General features: G+C 46.0%; 1 protein-coding gene across 19 annotated transcripts in view; it reads left to right on the forward strand.

The window, feature by feature from the left end:
- The window catches only part of CAMK2G (calcium/calmodulin dependent protein kinase II gamma), a 209,676-nt gene that overhangs the window by 94,696 nt on the left and 98,577 nt on the right, over nt 1-16,403 (forward strand). For all 19 annotated transcript variants that reach the window (XM_054982873.1, XM_054982874.1, XM_054982879.1 and 16 more), the window contains exon 3: nt 4,619-4,678. In XM_054982873.1, coding sequence (XP_054838848.1) covers nt 4,619-4,678 — 60 coding nt within the window. The remainder of the gene's footprint in view (nt 1-4,618; nt 4,679-16,403) is intronic.

Genomic DNA, 16,403 nt, shown 5'->3' on the forward strand with positions numbered 1-16,403 from the left:
AGCATTCGACATGATAGTAAAGAGTCCAGTAGCGCCTTTAAGACTAGCCAACTTTATTGTAGCATAAGCTTTTGAGAGTCACAGTTCTCTTCGTCAGATGCATCTGAAGAGAGCTGTGGCTCCCGAAAGCTTATGTTACAATAAAGTTGGTTAGTCTTAAAGGCGCTACTGGACTCTTTACTATTTTGCTACTACAGACTAATGCGGCTAACTCCTCTGGATCATTTGACATGAGGGAGCCATCAAAGAGGTGCCCCTGCCTGTAGTCTGGAGTGGAATAGTGTAGAATATTCCTTGGCATTAGGTGTTGGTCGGCTCTAAGCCAGGTTTGCATCTTCAGCATCCCGTGGAATGGCTCTTAGACCGTATAAAATATTAATCAGGACTTTGTTTTCCTCTTTCCGAGTCCCAGCATCGAGGGTCAAACAGGCTGCTGTGCTCATATGGGGAGAGGGTTGTACCAGTACCAGTACTTTCCAGAATTCATTTGTGCTGCTTGGGAGAGAGAACTTGGGAGTCTTGGGAGTGCATCTGGTTGGTGTGTTGAAAGGCAGGCTTTTCAGCAGCCTAGAGGGCAGCTGTCTGCCTGTGCTGAGCTTTGTTTTTGTTGAATTCTGATGTGCTTCTGACATGCTTTGTTATAGTTGCCAAGCACACTGTGTGGCCCATCCCTCCCCTTTCTTTTCTCAGGTCCTTGGGACAAATTTTGGGTATGTGAAGAAGTAGTGTAACGGGTTGAGGTAGGGAGGACCTGGAGCCATAGTGCTGGGCACCTCAGCTTCCTGCTGCATAGTTATTAAAGACAAAGAAGCACTGTATGGCATCGGAAATCTTTTGGAGCAAGAGCCGCTTGTGTGTAATAGGGATGGTCTTGCGGCTCGTCTGTTGGCCCAGACCGGCAGAGACCCAAGTTCAAATCCTCACCTGCCATGAAACTCTCTGAACAATCTTGGACCAGTTGCACATACTTAGCCAAACTTTGTCATGAGGATAAAATGGAGGGAGGGCAGAGCCATGTATGCCCAGAAACCAGCAGGCGGGTTCTTCAAGCTGTGGCAGGGCATCGGGCTAGCTTGTGCTCGAGTGTCTTGCCAGAAAGGTGGTGTATTGGTGGGGGAAATAAACAGGGCCGCTACATTTTAAAAAAAGAAATTGATTTGAACGCATCAGAGTTCACTAACTCTGTGCTTGCCATGGGCAAGGAGCGAAAATGTCCAAAGCTGTGGAAAAATTACCACCACCACCACCACCACCTCCTCCTCCTCCTCTGACTTTCAGATTTCAGATTCACCTTGTCTAGAAACCATCGTCTACTTTTTTTCCTGGCATGTGAAAGAGACCCTGTCTCTGTGTTGACAAATCACTCTTCTGTTTGATCCTTGGTGACTAGAAAGAGCCCTCCAGGAACCCTTTGCTCCCCCACCCCCTTCACGTTGGATTTTTCAGTATTACAGAGAAGCTGCTGTCTCAATGCTTTTCTCCCTCACCCACATGACAGCCCTGTGGGAACCGACATTACTTTTCTTTTGCAATGAATGTCTTTCTTAGGAGATAAAGATAAACTCGTCACGTTGCTTTTCCCCATCCCCAGTCATTCCACTATGCTGAACGGGATTGGCCTGACCCGCCTCATCTGTGAGTCTCCTCAAAGCAGTTGAAGGGGTAATTTATTTTGTCCCTTTTCTCAGTCCTGAATCATTCTCTAAACAGTGCTCTGAATTCCATTAATCCGGATAGGTAATTCACTTCGTTCTTTGCGCTAAGGAAACTCAAATTCTATACTCAAACTAAGAACGCTATTAATGTTTACGTCTCTGTGTTCTTTCCAAACCGGATATTAGAGCTTGGGATATTTTTAATGAAAGAGGAAACTTAAGTTCAGGGAGATTTCCTAATAGTTCTCCAGTGGGGAGTAGGGGATTCCCAACTCCCATTTCTGACTACTACACGGGGGGGAGGGAATGGCTGTCAGGCCTGTGGGATGGTATCACTTCTGGGGAAAACTTGGAAGTGATGTCACACCTCAAGGAATTGCTGGAAAGTGAATGGTAAAACCATAGCAGTTACCAGTAGCTGCTCCCCTGGTTTCCTGCTGGTTGTGAGGGCAGGCCTGGCAGTCCTATCATTTATCTCCCCCCACCCCACCATGCCAAATTACCAAGTATAGCTTGGTGTACATAGAAAAAATGTACTATGTTTATTATCTATCAAGGTGTAACCATAATATTAATGCTTTCTTAATTCTTGGAAATGGTTTTCAAAGCCTAAAGTAAATGCAGTTAAGAGAAATGGTAGCTGAAGGGCTGTCCAGGACAATAATGGGTCTAATTCTTTCTGAAATGGCCAACCTGTGTCTCAGCTGTAATAATTTGGACTGCAGGCAGAGGATTCTGCAATCAAGTGCTTCTCCATACGAAAATTCAAATATCTTTACTTAGAAAACTTGGTTTTTTGTGTGTAGGGAATTTCTGTTTTCATGACCCCCTGCCTGTAGTCTGAAGCGACATGTCCCGGACTCTTCCCCCGTTGAAGTTCCATACCTCATTGGCAACTAAGCTAGAAGGGTTGGAAGTGGTGGAACCATTTCCCAAGTTTTGGGCTGTATCTAATTTATCACTGAAAGGAGTGAAAAATTGCATTTTACTCTGGCACATGTCTTCTGAATGCATACCCATTTTTGAGAAATGGCAAACTCTGTAGTATCAGATTTGCTTTGTTATTTTCCTGAGATATTCCCATGAAGAAGGGCTGGTCAATAAATCTTGTCGGCTCAATAATCACTTTAAATCAGTGGTGAAATCATCCTCCTAGCCAGCCTGTTACAAAAGCAGTAATGTTAGTTGATGTCGGAAAGAAAATATGCCTGGATGCCTGGAAGAAAAGGGCAGTTAGGCATGGACAGCAGCAATGCTGCTTGCTAAACATTTTAAAAAATCTTTTGCCAGCACAGCCTCCATTGTTGTTAAGCGTATCTTGAATAGAATTGCCAGTCTCCAGGTGGTGGGTGGAGATCTCCTGGAATTACAACTGATCCCCAGGCCATAGAAATTAGTTGCCCCTGGAGAAGGTGGCTGCTTTGGAGGGTGAAGTCTACGGCATTATACCCCAATGAGGTCCCCCCTCCAAACCCACATTCTTCATGCTCCACTCCCCAAATCTCCGGAATTTCTCAGCCTGGACCTGGCAAACCTAATCTTGAACCTTGAGGCCTGTTACGAACCTGGGCCTATGTAGTGAGGCCTAGTGGCTCTGGGGAAGCCTGTACTAGATTGACTATAGGGCCTATATTTCCCAGGTCCCCTTTGGCCCCTCTGATTGGTTAAGAGGGGATTTGGAGGGAAAATTGCACCAATAGAGAAGTAGAGGGATAAAAGGCCTTGTCACAGTGGGAGGGTGTTCACACCTATGGAACAGAGCTGAGGAGTGGCTGCTGCAGTCGGAGGGGTCCCTCATCCAGAAGGAGTGAAGCAGCTTGAAGTCAATCATGAAGAGAGAACTACGAACAGTCTACTTAGACACTTTAGGGTGTATTATTTTGTTGTTCACTTATCTTTACTGTTCTCCTTATTCTACAAAGTTTTGAACACCAGTTACTACTAAATCTTTTAAATAAAGTTGTTTGTTATTCTGCCTGCATCCTCAGCGCCTCATTTGGTCACACATAATGTAAAACCTACTGGGAAAGAGTGGACAAAAGGGGTCAGTTGGGTGCTCTGGGCCCTTCCGAGGAAACCTGTACCAGAGTGGTGGCAGCCTACAGAGAGCTTCCCTGCCTCCTGCGACAAGGCCCAATCTTTTTCTGAAAGTGTCCTGCACTACGCAGTGTCCAGCATTCAGACATTGGTGGTAAATAGATCCTTCCTGGCATGACAGCTGTAATTCCAGGTGTAAGAGAGGCCAAGAATTGACTTGTATAAACCCATGCCACTCACAACCACTCTGGAAGATAGAAAGAGTCAAAGTAAGCTAATGTGGTATAGTGGTTAAAGTCTCTGACTAGGATCCAAGGTAGCCTACCATGAAGCTATCTTGAGCCAGTCAGTCTAACCTTCCTCACAGAGTTGTGAGAGGAATCGTATATGGCTCACCTAGCAAAGCTTCCATGGCAGTGCAGAGATTAAAATCTGGATCTGCAACCGAAAGAGGTAGAGACTCAGTGCTTTTTTGCAGTAGATTGTTATGATGTTATAATGCTGTGGTACTACAGCCATCACCAAATTTTTTTTAAGCGTTAAAAAAGGCCCCTGATGGCAAGGGGCAAAATGACAGACAGGTGCTGTTCAATGATCTAGCCTCTACACTGGCTCTCATAACAGAGGAGAGATTCCAACATGGCTTGCAGAGTATGCTGTTAGCTGCTATGCAACATTAGCTCTTTAAGAACACTGCCAGCTGTGGCCATATCCCTTCCCAATTTGTGTGACATTGGCATGTTCGCTGCCCCCAAACAGGTTGCATTCCCACAGGATAACTGTGTTCTGGGAGACTGCTGTTCTCAGTTGTCTGCTTCTTTCTCCTCGTGGTCTGTTAATATCGCTGCCTGATTTCCCTTTAGAGCATAGCAAAAGTTCTGGAACCGAGGGTGCCGACTAATGTCTTCTTTCTTCTCCTCCTCCAGATCATCAGAAACTGGAACGTGAGGCTAGAATCTGCCGATTGCTAAAACATCCAAATATCGGTAAGAGCCGTTGCGTGGTCAGTAAACTCTGCAACAAAGCAAGGACCAGAAGCCTGCAAGAGTTTTTCTCTCTTGGGGGTGGGGGAAGCAACCGTGTGCCAGGAGACTTCTATGGCAGCTTCTCTGGTTAAAGGTGTTGATCTCTTGGTGAAAGAGAAGGCTTTTTTCATTCTGTTGTTCCTCTCCCTCCTTTCTTCCTTCCCCCCCCCCAACTATTGCAAGCAGAAGAGATTTGCTACCAGAGTAACAGCCCAAATCCTTTGGTTTGTGTCCGGCTCCTTGTACCACTTCTCTTAATTGATGAGTTGATGCTGCTCTGGGATATATGTGAGAAATGCCATGTATGCTTTGCTAAACCAGAGCAAGGGTCATTTAGGCCAGTGACAGCAACTGGGACAATGATTTTGAAACTCACAAGCAAGGCGCATTGCTGTTGGGCTTACCCTGTTAATTCCAGAGAGAGGTTTTCTCTGAACATGGAGGTTCCATATAGTTTTCACGCAGAGTGGTTTCCTTTTGCGTGCATGTTTGTAGAATCCTTGGAATAAACATCTTGTCTCTCCAAGGGTGTCTCTTGCAGTAGGAAGCTTTGAAATGTCTGAACGGGCCCTATTGCTTTTGCTGCTCCGTGAGGTGGAGTTTCACTGGTGCTCAGAGTTCCTTTTACGGCTTCTGTGAAGCTTTCTTTTCTAATGTTCATTGGCTCAAAGATATTCTCCTGTTCTTCAGTTTGGTTTTGAGCTAGCTCTTCAGATACTGAGGTGGGCACGGATGGTGGTGGTGGGATGGTGGCTAGGTGGAATATATGCCTCCAAGGACCAGTAAATGTGTTATAAGAGGAAGGATCTCCCCAACAAAAAAGCTTAGGACAGGCCATGTCTGCTTGCTGCCATTGGGCCATCAGGACGAAATGTTGTCATGAGGTCAAGATTTGGACTCACAGGGTTTCTGAGATGGACATGCTTTTTCTTGAAATGGGACAAAGCAGCTTGAAAAGCAGCTTACCCCCCAAAAGTGGCTGGTTGGAGAAAGGTGAAGTATACATGTGTGTGCCACTGAGTCAAGCCTTCCTAGCAAACGTAACATCTAGTGGGCCCCGAGTGAGCTGCCAAAAGTGAAGAACCTCCAATGGCGAGTGTGTGTGAAACTACGGGTGGGAGACATCCCTGAACTAAAATTTAACACACACAGAGCTATTGATGCTCAGTCCTTTGCTCTCTAGCAGGGGACTTGGCACATTGAACCTCCACTGAACGCTTGAATTCAGCGGTACTTCCTCCTCTTGGCTCCTCTCCCTGTGCGTTCATTTAAAGGGTGCATTCAGAAGATCCAGAAGTCTCTAAGGCAGTGCCCATAAGCTTTTTGGCTCGTAGCAGCTGGAAACAAGGAGAGCTTGGGAGGTTTTACTTCCCCTCCTTTAAAATGCTTTTGTCTCTCGCTTGGAAGTGCCACTTGCCCTGAGTGGGTGCATTTCCAAGGTTCTCATCATGGAAGCAAGTTGATTTCTTCTGTCATGCCCCCCCTTAGGAGGGTGGGAAAATTGCCCATTTGGAGGGGTTGTTGGAAGATTTTTTTTTTAAAGCGTGGAGATCAAGGGAACAGCTTCAGCTTTAAATGAAAATAGAAAAATAAAGAGTCTGACAAAAAGCACATTATTTACTAAATCTTCAAAAGAACAGCATGGTTTTTGCTTTTCCCAAAGTCTTAGAGAAGTTTGGCCATCACGTCCTGCTTGGTTCAGTCCAGCATGGGGAGGGGGGGAAGAGCGAGAGAAGAGAACACTGCCTTTTTAGCAAAGACGTGCCGGTGTGGGTGTCTTGGGCTGCTCTGGGAAACTAGTGGCGGGCAGAGCTGTGTTTCTGAGAAAGAATGCTTCGGTTACACCCAGTCTTTGGGGGTGGGAGGGTAGAGCTGAAGCTTATCAAGGATCACAGGGCCGCCACCAAAGGCCTTGTGTCCAGTGTCCCCACTCCACCCCCAACGGAGTGCAGTTTAACTCATACCATTGCATTGTGTTTTCCCTCCAGCATCAGCAAATGATGCAGAGGCAGGGGCATGGAATGAAATCAGTGTAGAGGTTTCCAGACATGGGGACAGGTCTGCAGAATCAGGGAGTCTCAGCTGTGATTTTGTTAGGCTTCTCATAAAGGTTGTTCCACCTGCTTGATTCTTCTCAAGTGATGCATCATCATTGTAGATACAGGAGACTCTAGATTTTTAGGCTGAGGTTAAATGATACGATAAATTGAAGTTTGGGCCTTTTTTAAAAAATCAGAGGATATCATGGAAGATAGGCACCCAGAAATAACCATATAGTTGTAATTTCTCATGTAGCTCTTAAGAAAGTATGTAGCTGATGTTCTTGTAGGCTATATGTAATGAACAATACTGTTGCTCACTTACTTGAAGTGAGATCTGTGTCAACAAATAAAGATGTTAATCTAGTCTGTGCCTGATGTTTAGTAATGAATTGCTTACATAATTTTGCAAACTGCGCAAAACTTCCAAGGACCTTCGGAGAGAAAGAAAGCTTAACATCAGTTTCTTAGTTCATGAGACAAATTATAATTTATTGTTAGGCTGTTTCTGGTATTTTGTCAGGTTTAGGGGTATAAGAGTTGCCCTGCTAGATTAGACCAGTGGCCCATCCAGTCCAGCACTGGATACTGCTTGTTACAGTAACTGTAAGTCAAAATAGCTTCACAAAATAAGCAAGTTCAAGGCCGATCAGTTTTGTGAATGCTCGGGGGTTCAGAGATCGAATGGCATTGCTTTTGTCTTGGTTCTCTTGCCTGTAGTTGCTGCTTCTTTTACTGTCACTTCTGGATAGCAGCTTATGTAGCAAATATAGGCTGAAAGACCATCATCGAGTTTACTTCAGAGGATTTGGCACTGGGCAGCCCTTTCAAGATCCCCAGGTTATGTCAACTTCAGTGAAAGGGATGGCCCCTATCCTGTGGAATGACCTGCCTGTGGAAGTCAAAGAGCCTCCACTCTCCTGACTTTTCATAAATGATGCAAAACTGAACTATTCAAAAAGGCTTTTTACTCAAATGGGAGGGCTGTATTGTAGGCATGGGGTCTCAGATGCTTTGCTAACGAGTTAGGGACCATAGACTTCATCACTATATTGCCTTACATATTATCTGCAGCTTTAAGTATGTACTCCTATGTACCACCAGAGCTCCATGTTGTCTAATGTTAGTCCTAGAATTGATTATGTTCTGCTTCAGTATTTTTTCTACTCTGTATTGAATTCTTGCTAATACTGTGTCTTTTAAACTTGTATCTGTTTACCCTATGGCACTGTTTATGGAAATGTCCTTGATACTGTATTGAAATGTACTTACTTCGTACTGATTGTACTAATCTCATACTGTGTAATCCGCCTTGAGTCTCCGTGAGAAAGGTGGACTATAAATGACAAATAAATAAATACATACATACGTACATACGTATTAACATTTCATCAACAAATCACGCTGATCATTGATGAAAGTTTGCAGCTCTACCTGAGATCTTTGGAAGGGCAGGAAGTGGAAGCTTACATCTTGACTCCCCATCCTAATATCTCCCCATGGGGGAGTGATTACATGATCGTAGCTCTGAATCCAGACTACACTTGACCCTGCTCCCCAACCCCTGGGGATGCCCACTTCACAGCATCTGATGAAGTGGGCAATACTCCATGGAAGTTTGTGCAGGAATACGTTTTGTTAGTCTTTAAAGCCTCAACAGCAAACAGACTGACACAGCTTACCCCCACCCCCCGAATTGTTTATTATGAAGGCTTGTCATTAGAAGAATTGATGTAAGGAGTTACATAACATGTTTGAAACACATCTTCACAGCTGTTAAAGGGCGGTACTTTGGGGAAGGAACCGTGTAATAGAGTAAATTGCATATTGAGGAAGCTATAATCTGTGCTGGATTGTCTTTCTGTTGCTATATAGGATTTGCCCTCGAGGCAGGTGAACCTGCCACTGCGTCTATAATGAACACCTTTTATCAAAGTGATTCCTCATGGAAGATGCTGTATTTTTTGTGGCTGCCGCTGTTGGTCGACGTTACGGGTCCTTCTGCTGAAACATACATTTCTGCTTTGGGTTGGCCTTCACCAGATTTGTGCTGATAGGAAGTATGGCTTTTATTTTATCGAGGTAGTCACCCTGGCTTCCTTTCTGCTATTTTTTAAGAATAAAGAGACTTTATTTCCAGTTTTCAAAATGTTGATCATTGCAAAAATATCTTCTAGTCCCTTATCTTTCTTTTAGAATATTAAAAAAAAAAGTTATGAGGGTGGCATAAGCTCATGTACTTCATGTATGTTTGAGAGAGAGAGAGAGCAGAAGAAGAGCTCCCCTAGACCAAAATAACACCTTTGACATGTAGGGCTGCTTAAGAACTCTTCCGCAGCCACAGCCAAGGGCTGCTAGAGAAATGGCAAGGTTAGTCTGTCTTCCAAGGGTCAGCGTGCCAAGCCATTTCAACATGGCTAGACCAAGCAGATCTCAGCTCCTTTTCTTTCCTTGCTGGAAGCTGTTTTCAGAAATTACCACCAGAAAAGAAAACAAGGAAGAAAGATGATAAAAACAGGAATTTCCACAGCTTGATGGTATTGCTCATGTACACACAACACAAGCTGATCATTTTTCTTCTCTGTGTGTAAATAAATCCTGAGCAGCTGTGAATGTGGTAAAGTCTTCCAGATCCTAAGTGAGTCAGCAAATGGGAGTGGAGGCGGGGTGGGGAGTCGAGCCATAGGAAGAGGAGAGAAAAGGCAGGGTTAGGGGATTGGCAAGAAGGGAGAGGTTATGGGAGAGTAGCCTATGTGTGGCTAATTAGACAAATCACAGATAGGTAGATAGGCCCGTCTCCTGGCTGTTGCAGTGATCTGTGCTTCTTAAAATGGAATTATTACATGAGCTCATCCACTCCGGCATGAGGCCACCAGCTCCATTTAATGCATAGTTTTCCCCAAGAAGGTGAAAATACTGTTTGTGGTTTCCACTAATGGAGCAGTGCCATATATGAACCGACAACATCCATCCCAATCGCCCTAAGCAATCAACTTTTTGATCATCTCAGTACTACTTGAGCTACAAATATTTACATAGTTGCCATCCACGTCAGACCCCTCCAACAAGCAGGCTAACATGGCAAAGAAAACTCAACCCAAGCGGAGCAGGAAGATACCACACTTATTAGGGTTTCCAACCTACAGGTGGGGGATGGAAGATCTCCTGGAATTACAGCTGATCTTCAGATAATCTTAAGGAAGACCAGGCCCCCAGAGATAGAGTTTCTCAGCAATGGTCTTGACCTTAGCTTGTAGTCCACCACACTGTGAAAATTCAAATCTTGGCTGTTTCTTGTTTCCCAGCTTTCTGCAAACCTGCTGTCATGCCTCAGGCGTGGTGAGCCACCTTACGCTGCCACCACTCTGGGATTTAGGGTCCCTTGGGAAGGCCCAGAGTACCCTCCCAACCCTTCTGACCTCTGTAGCTTGGCCAATAAACAGGCGTGAGGACCCAGCAGAGTAACAACAAACAAAAGGGTTTATTTACAAGGAGGTCAGTTAATATCAAACAAACAAAGAAGCAAGGTGCCTTAGCAACAATAGATGGGTGAATGCAAAATAAACAAAAGGCCCCAGCGCAACTGAATTCCCTGTCCCTCTGTCTGCCAGGCCTGTCTTCTCGCCCTACCTGGATGAGGGCCTCTCTCCCTAGCAGAAACCTCCTCTGGCCTGCTCCCTGGGAGGAAGAACACAGGCTCCCCCCCCCCCTCCCAGGCTTATATAGCACCAGCCCCCTGTGTTCTGATTGGCCAAAAAGGGCTCCAAAATGGCCCAGGGGCTCCTGGGAATTGTAGGCAGGCCTACTCCCACTGCTAACAGGCTTCTGAGGCCTTGCTAGGCCTTCCTGGCACAGCCAGATCATGACACCTGCTGAGACTGTTAGATGCTCATATTTATCAATCAGATGCCAACAGATGAACATTGGAACATAGTTTTCCAAAGATAATCCAATTTTTAAGGCTGAACCTTGCTTTCTTACCAAATGTAAATTCCTGCTTTCACAGCAGGAAGCAATATGACCGGAAAAGGTTTGTTGTTTGTTTGGGGAGCATATAAGATCTACCATAATCATACCTGCAAGATGAGAAAGTCCTAGTCTGGAAAATGCAGGATCAGGCATGATGGCAGGTCTGTGACGAGAGGTGGGCTCCTCTACTGGCATTCTCAGAGTGTTACAAAGCTATAAGGCTGATCTCTTCGGGCCAAGTCACTGATTGCATTCTTCTTCAGTGCTTGAACCTGTTGGATCAAAGTTGTTTTCTAAAGAGGTTGAAAAGTAGTCACCAGTGGATAGGGTTGCCAGCCTCCAGGTAGTGGCTGGAGATCTCCTGGAATTACAACTGGTCTCCAGGCCACAGAGATCAGTTCCCCTGGAGAAAATGGCTACTTTGGGAGGTGGACTGTATGGAATTATGCCATGCCAAGGTCTTTTCCCTCCCCAAACCCCACTTTCTCCAGGTTTTACTCCCCAGATCTCCAGGAATTTCCCAACTTGGAGCTGGCAACCCTACCAGTGGAGTGCTTGCTCCTTCAACAAACTCTACAGAATCCTCATCTATGTGTTCACTGATGTGGCCTTTGGAGGATCTGGGTTAACTTTGTGACGTGCCTGCCTAGGCATCCTTTTATCTGCCCTGTAGTATTTACTGTCCAAGGGACAGAGTTTCAAAAGAGCTTTTCCCTTTGCACTGTAGGATTCTAGACTGCATTTGAAATGGGTTCAGAAGTGGAGGACTGTTGTGGCCGCACATCTGATTCTTGGTGTCCTTCATTTTCCCAGTCCCAGGTTCTGCCTTGGCAAAAGCTTCATTGGTAGATTTCCACGTGCTGGTTGGCCTGCCCCATGCCTTTCTCTTGGGGAGCTCTGTTTTTCCCGTGTGAGCCCACCATTGTCGGGGATGGGCAGAGGACTTCCTATTGAATAAGGCTCTTTTGGTTTGCTGTTTTCCCAGCTCCCGCTTTGAATAGTTGTGTCTTGGAATGGTCTGGCAGCTGCTGAACCGAAGATTGGGTTGTCATGGTTCCAATCGCTGTTTGCAGGGTAAAACAGTATTTATTTACTTAGAAAAAATAAGTCTTCATTCCCTTCTCCTCTGGGTATCGTACCAGCCTGTCTGCAAAAACACTTTCCAAGCAAAGCAGTGTGGCGGGAATGGGGGGGGGGGGAGGATCTGAACAAGGTGCCCAGGAAAGTATTGTCGAAGGCTTTCACGGCCGGAGAACGATGGTTGTTGTGGGTTTTCCGGGCTGTATTGCCGTGGTCTTGGCATTGTAGTTCCTGACGTTTCGCCAGCAGCTGTGGCTGGCATCTTCAGAGGTGTAGCACCAAAAGACAGAGATCTCTCAGTGTCACAGTGTTTGCTGTTTGTTTGGATCTCACAGTGTGACACTGAGAGATCTCTGTCTTTTGGTGCTACGCCTCTGAAGATGCCAGCCACAGCTGCTGGCGAAACGTCAGGAACTACAATGCCAGGACCACGGCAATACAGCCCGGAAAACCCACAACAACCATTGCCCAGGAAAGGTTTGGATTTTCCTTTCCCGGAAGGGTAGATGGTTGCTGAATGCTTTTGAGGGATTTTTTGTAGATTCATGTATTCCTGCCATTGTGGGAAAAGGGCCTTAGTTGGTATAGATGACCTCTGCAGTATAATGGAACTTGATTTCTTTGGTGCCTGCAAAAAATGGGCTACCTTGAACTGCCCATCTTTCCCTCTTCTTGGTCCCACCTCTACTTGCTGCAAGCTCTGCAGTGTTCGGCTAACACCCCCCACCCCCCGCCCCAGTTCTGCCAGGCTACATCCACTGTTGCCATTTCAACACTGGAAATAGATGCTTCCTCTGATTGGCTTCCCCTTATTTTCTGTGCTGTTTGTTTCTGTATTCTCCATGTGGGAATCGTCTTTCTCCTAATTGAGCCTTTTGGGCGCTCTGTGATGACTTAATCCAGTCCTTGCTGGCAGATACGTCTCGATGGCTCAGCATCTCTGTCCTGCTTTTGGCTGTCTTAGTGACCTTCGGAGCTTTGGCGGCTGCTTGTCTCTGCTGCCTAAAAGGAGAACTCTTGGGAGGATGAGGGCCTGGGCTGCAGAGGCTGCAACAGGATGGCAAAACCAACCCCTTACTGTCCTCTAAGTAGAAGCACAAAAGGGGGCAATGAAAATATGAAATGTCTGCTTTCCTTTGCTGGAAAGCAACAATCAGGAGAGGTCGAAGAAACAAAGTGGGACTACTATGCTAGCTAGGGTGACTGCCGACTCCTGTGTGTGTGGGTCCCTTGTGTGGGTCACTTCCATGCAGATCCCAGCAAGGAGGCCTGTAAATCTCTTCTTGCAAAAGCAACCAAGAGCACTTTGGCATATTAGACAGATGCAGGGCTTTTTTTCAGCTGGAACGCGATGGGACGGAGTTCCGGAACCTCTTGAAAATGGTCACATGGCTGGTGGCCCCGCCCCCTTATCTCCAGACAGAGGGGAGTTGAGATGGCCCTCCGCGCCATGCTTGGAGGGCCATCTAAACTCCCCTCTGTCTGGAGATAAGGGGGCGGGGCCACCAGCCATGTGACCATTTTCTCCAAGGGCAACCCACTGAGTTCCACCACCTCTTTTCCCAGAAAAAAAGCCCTGGACAGATGTATTATGGCATAATTCTTAGCAGACCACGTCACCAATCTGCAGTCTTTGCAACCCCCCCCCCCCCATTGAATCCAGCGGTGTGGCACAGAAAGTTTTCCAATGTTGTGTTTTTCCATGTAAAATTTTCTGCCCCACAATTATCTATAGCTGTCAGGGACTGTTGTGCTACAAATCAATCATGTCAGATGGGCTGAATGTCGAATATGAAGCATGGACAAATCCTAGTGCTTGTCCGTGGTCCAGGCTTGTATGTGGTGTATTTACCTTCTTTGGGTAACATTTGTTAACATGAATTAACATCATTTAAATAGGTAACATTTTAATTTATTATATAATGTAATGATATAACTTAAATATTCGATGAAAATTTTTCTAGAAGACCCAAAACACTGATGGAATATGGGGCCAACTTCAATTTCTTTTTATAATTTCTCTCTTGAGACCCAAGACAAATAAAGATAGGCCTTCTGTCTTTTTTCTTTGTTGTTGTGTAGAAGAGAGAATTTTTGGTGGGACAGCTCATCATTTTGTGAAAAGGTTAAATCTTCTATGCACAACAATCCATTGGTGTCCCCCTCTCTCCCTGTGTTGTGTGTCTGCATCTGTGTTCTTCTGCTCTTGAAAGTTTCCTTCTCCCCAGAAGGAAATAGTGGTGGCATAACTCCAGGGTGGGTTTTAAGCATGCTCCTGTTCTTCCCATTGAAGACCAGAGGAATTGATCCCACGTTGTCGAGGCACAGAGGGGTGTGCCTTGCCACTCTGCTCAGTCTTCCTGCTCTGCCAGGCCACTGAAGCTGGAAGCAGGCTCCTCCTGAGGCCCGGGGAAGGCTGCAGTCTTTGAGCCAAGCTACAAGTGACGCCTGACACAGGTTGGACACTTGTCAGCTTCCCTCAAGTCTTGATGGGAAATGTAGGCATCCTGGTCTTACAGCTTGGCTCTCCATTACAGCTGCAAGACCAGGATGCCTACATTTCCCACCAAAACTTGAGGGAAGCTGACAAGTGTCCAACCTGTGTCAGGCGTCACTTGTAGCTTGGCTCTTTGTTGAGTGGAGTGACGGGATGCAGGTCTCAGAAAAGAGGGGCAAAATGCAATCAGTAAGGCAAAATGCAAAGGGCAGCACGGGGCTTGTTGCATTTCTTGTACCCCTCACTCTTCTTGTTTTCCTTTGGGGTGTCTATTAAGTAGATACCGTGGGATATCTGTTAAGTAGGGTTGCACTTCATGTTGCCAAGGGAGTGGCCTCTGGTGCAGGAAAGTCTCAACAAAATAGTAAATCTTCAAGGAGACTCAGGATTCGTCATTGTTTTGCAGTGCTTAATGCATATTTTATGGTGTGTTCGGAGTGGTTGTTCCCTGCCCTGAGCACCCTGTTTCTGCTCATTCCAGCTGATCAGTACATTCTGTAATACCTGATTGGGACCCTCCTATGCTCCTCTGCTGCCCATAGGCAAGTGCCCCGGCAATCCCCCTCATGAGCAAGATGCCAGGATGTTTTGTGCGCTCTGCCCTTTGGAGAAGCAACAGCCAAACCCCCAGTGAAGAGAGGAAGATGTGACCTGTCCATGATAATAAAAAATGTGTGCCATCAAGTCGCAACTGACTCATGGCAACTCCACCCATGGGGCATTCCAGGTAACAGATGAGCAGTGGTGGTTTGTCTTCTTCTGCATAAGAACTCCAGTCTTCCTTGATGGACTCCCATCCAAGCACTCACCGTGGCTGATCCAGCTTAGCTTCCAAGATGTGATGGGATAGGGCTTGTCTGGGCTATTCAGGAAATCTCATCATATCCTGGAACCTAAGCAAGGTTGGCCCTAGTGTTTGGATGGGGAGACTGTCAAGGAAGGTCCAGGGTTGCTACACAGAAGCAGGACAGAGCAAACCAGCTGTGTTCGTCTCCTGCCTTGAAAACCCTAGGGGGTTGCCATGTTGGCTGTGACTTGACAGCCCTTCACACACACAACCTTGCATATGAATAAAAACAATGTTTCTGGATTTTAAAAGAGTGCTTTGTTTTTAGATTGTTTGGTATCCTCACACACTGTAGGCTCCATCTTGGAACAGAGATTGCTGCAGTATGAGACCGCAGAGAGGAATACCGAGTCCTTCAAGACTCTTCCATTGGAGGGAAGTCTCTTCGGGCTGAAAGAAGGCTTCAGACTTGGGGGAGCAGAGTGTAGGGTCGCCGTATCCAGCTTGGAAAATTCCTGGTGATTTGAGGGTGGCGCCTTAGGAGTACAGTTGGGTTTATGATTCAATACAGACTGCCCTCCAAAGCTGCCGTTTCCTCCCGGGGACCTCACGTTTGTAGACTAGAGATCATTTGTAATTCTGGGAGATCTTCAGGCTCCATAATTTAATCTTCTGTCCAGTTAATCCAGGGCACCTTTCTAATCTGTCAGAAAGTGTCAGTCAGGAGTAAGCATCACATCCAAAATGATAACAACATAGAGCTGTATCCGGCCATCTGTTTTTGCAAGGATTAGAGATTTTTCCTACTTTCCTCTATACCCAAGCATTCCTTGCTGATTTGGCATCCGGGGGGATGATACCTATGTGGAGTAATAGCCCCATGGGTTCGTGGGCTACGGCGCCAAAATTGTTCCTTTTCTATCAATGCGGCTTTGGTTCCAGGAGAGACAGGAAAAATGATTTTGCCCCTTGCTGCAGCCCTGAGGATCAACTTTCCTGATGCTAATGGATTGCTGGAGCCACTCCATATGTTAACCTAAACCTGTACCAACCAGTGCAGCAGCTGAAAGGCAGCCTGGGCAGAAAGGTCTCCATTTAATGGTTCTGAAAGGCTCTCCAACTTGAGTGACTCTTAGTTGGACATATGGAGGAGCCATAACTCTGTGTGTGTCCATTGCCAAATCATATTTTCTGAACTTCTTTCAATTACGTTTTTTTTGCTAACCGCGCCATACAGAAAGTCTCTTACTGAAAGGTTCCATTGTCACTCCGTTTGCTGCCTGCAAGCTTCACTCTGCTTTTTAAAATGGGACA

The sequence above is a fragment of the Eublepharis macularius genome, chromosome 6, assembly GCF_028583425.1.
Source record: "Eublepharis macularius isolate TG4126 chromosome 6, MPM_Emac_v1.0, whole genome shotgun sequence".
NCBI lineage: Eukaryota > Metazoa > Chordata > Lepidosauria > Squamata > Eublepharidae > Eublepharis > Eublepharis macularius.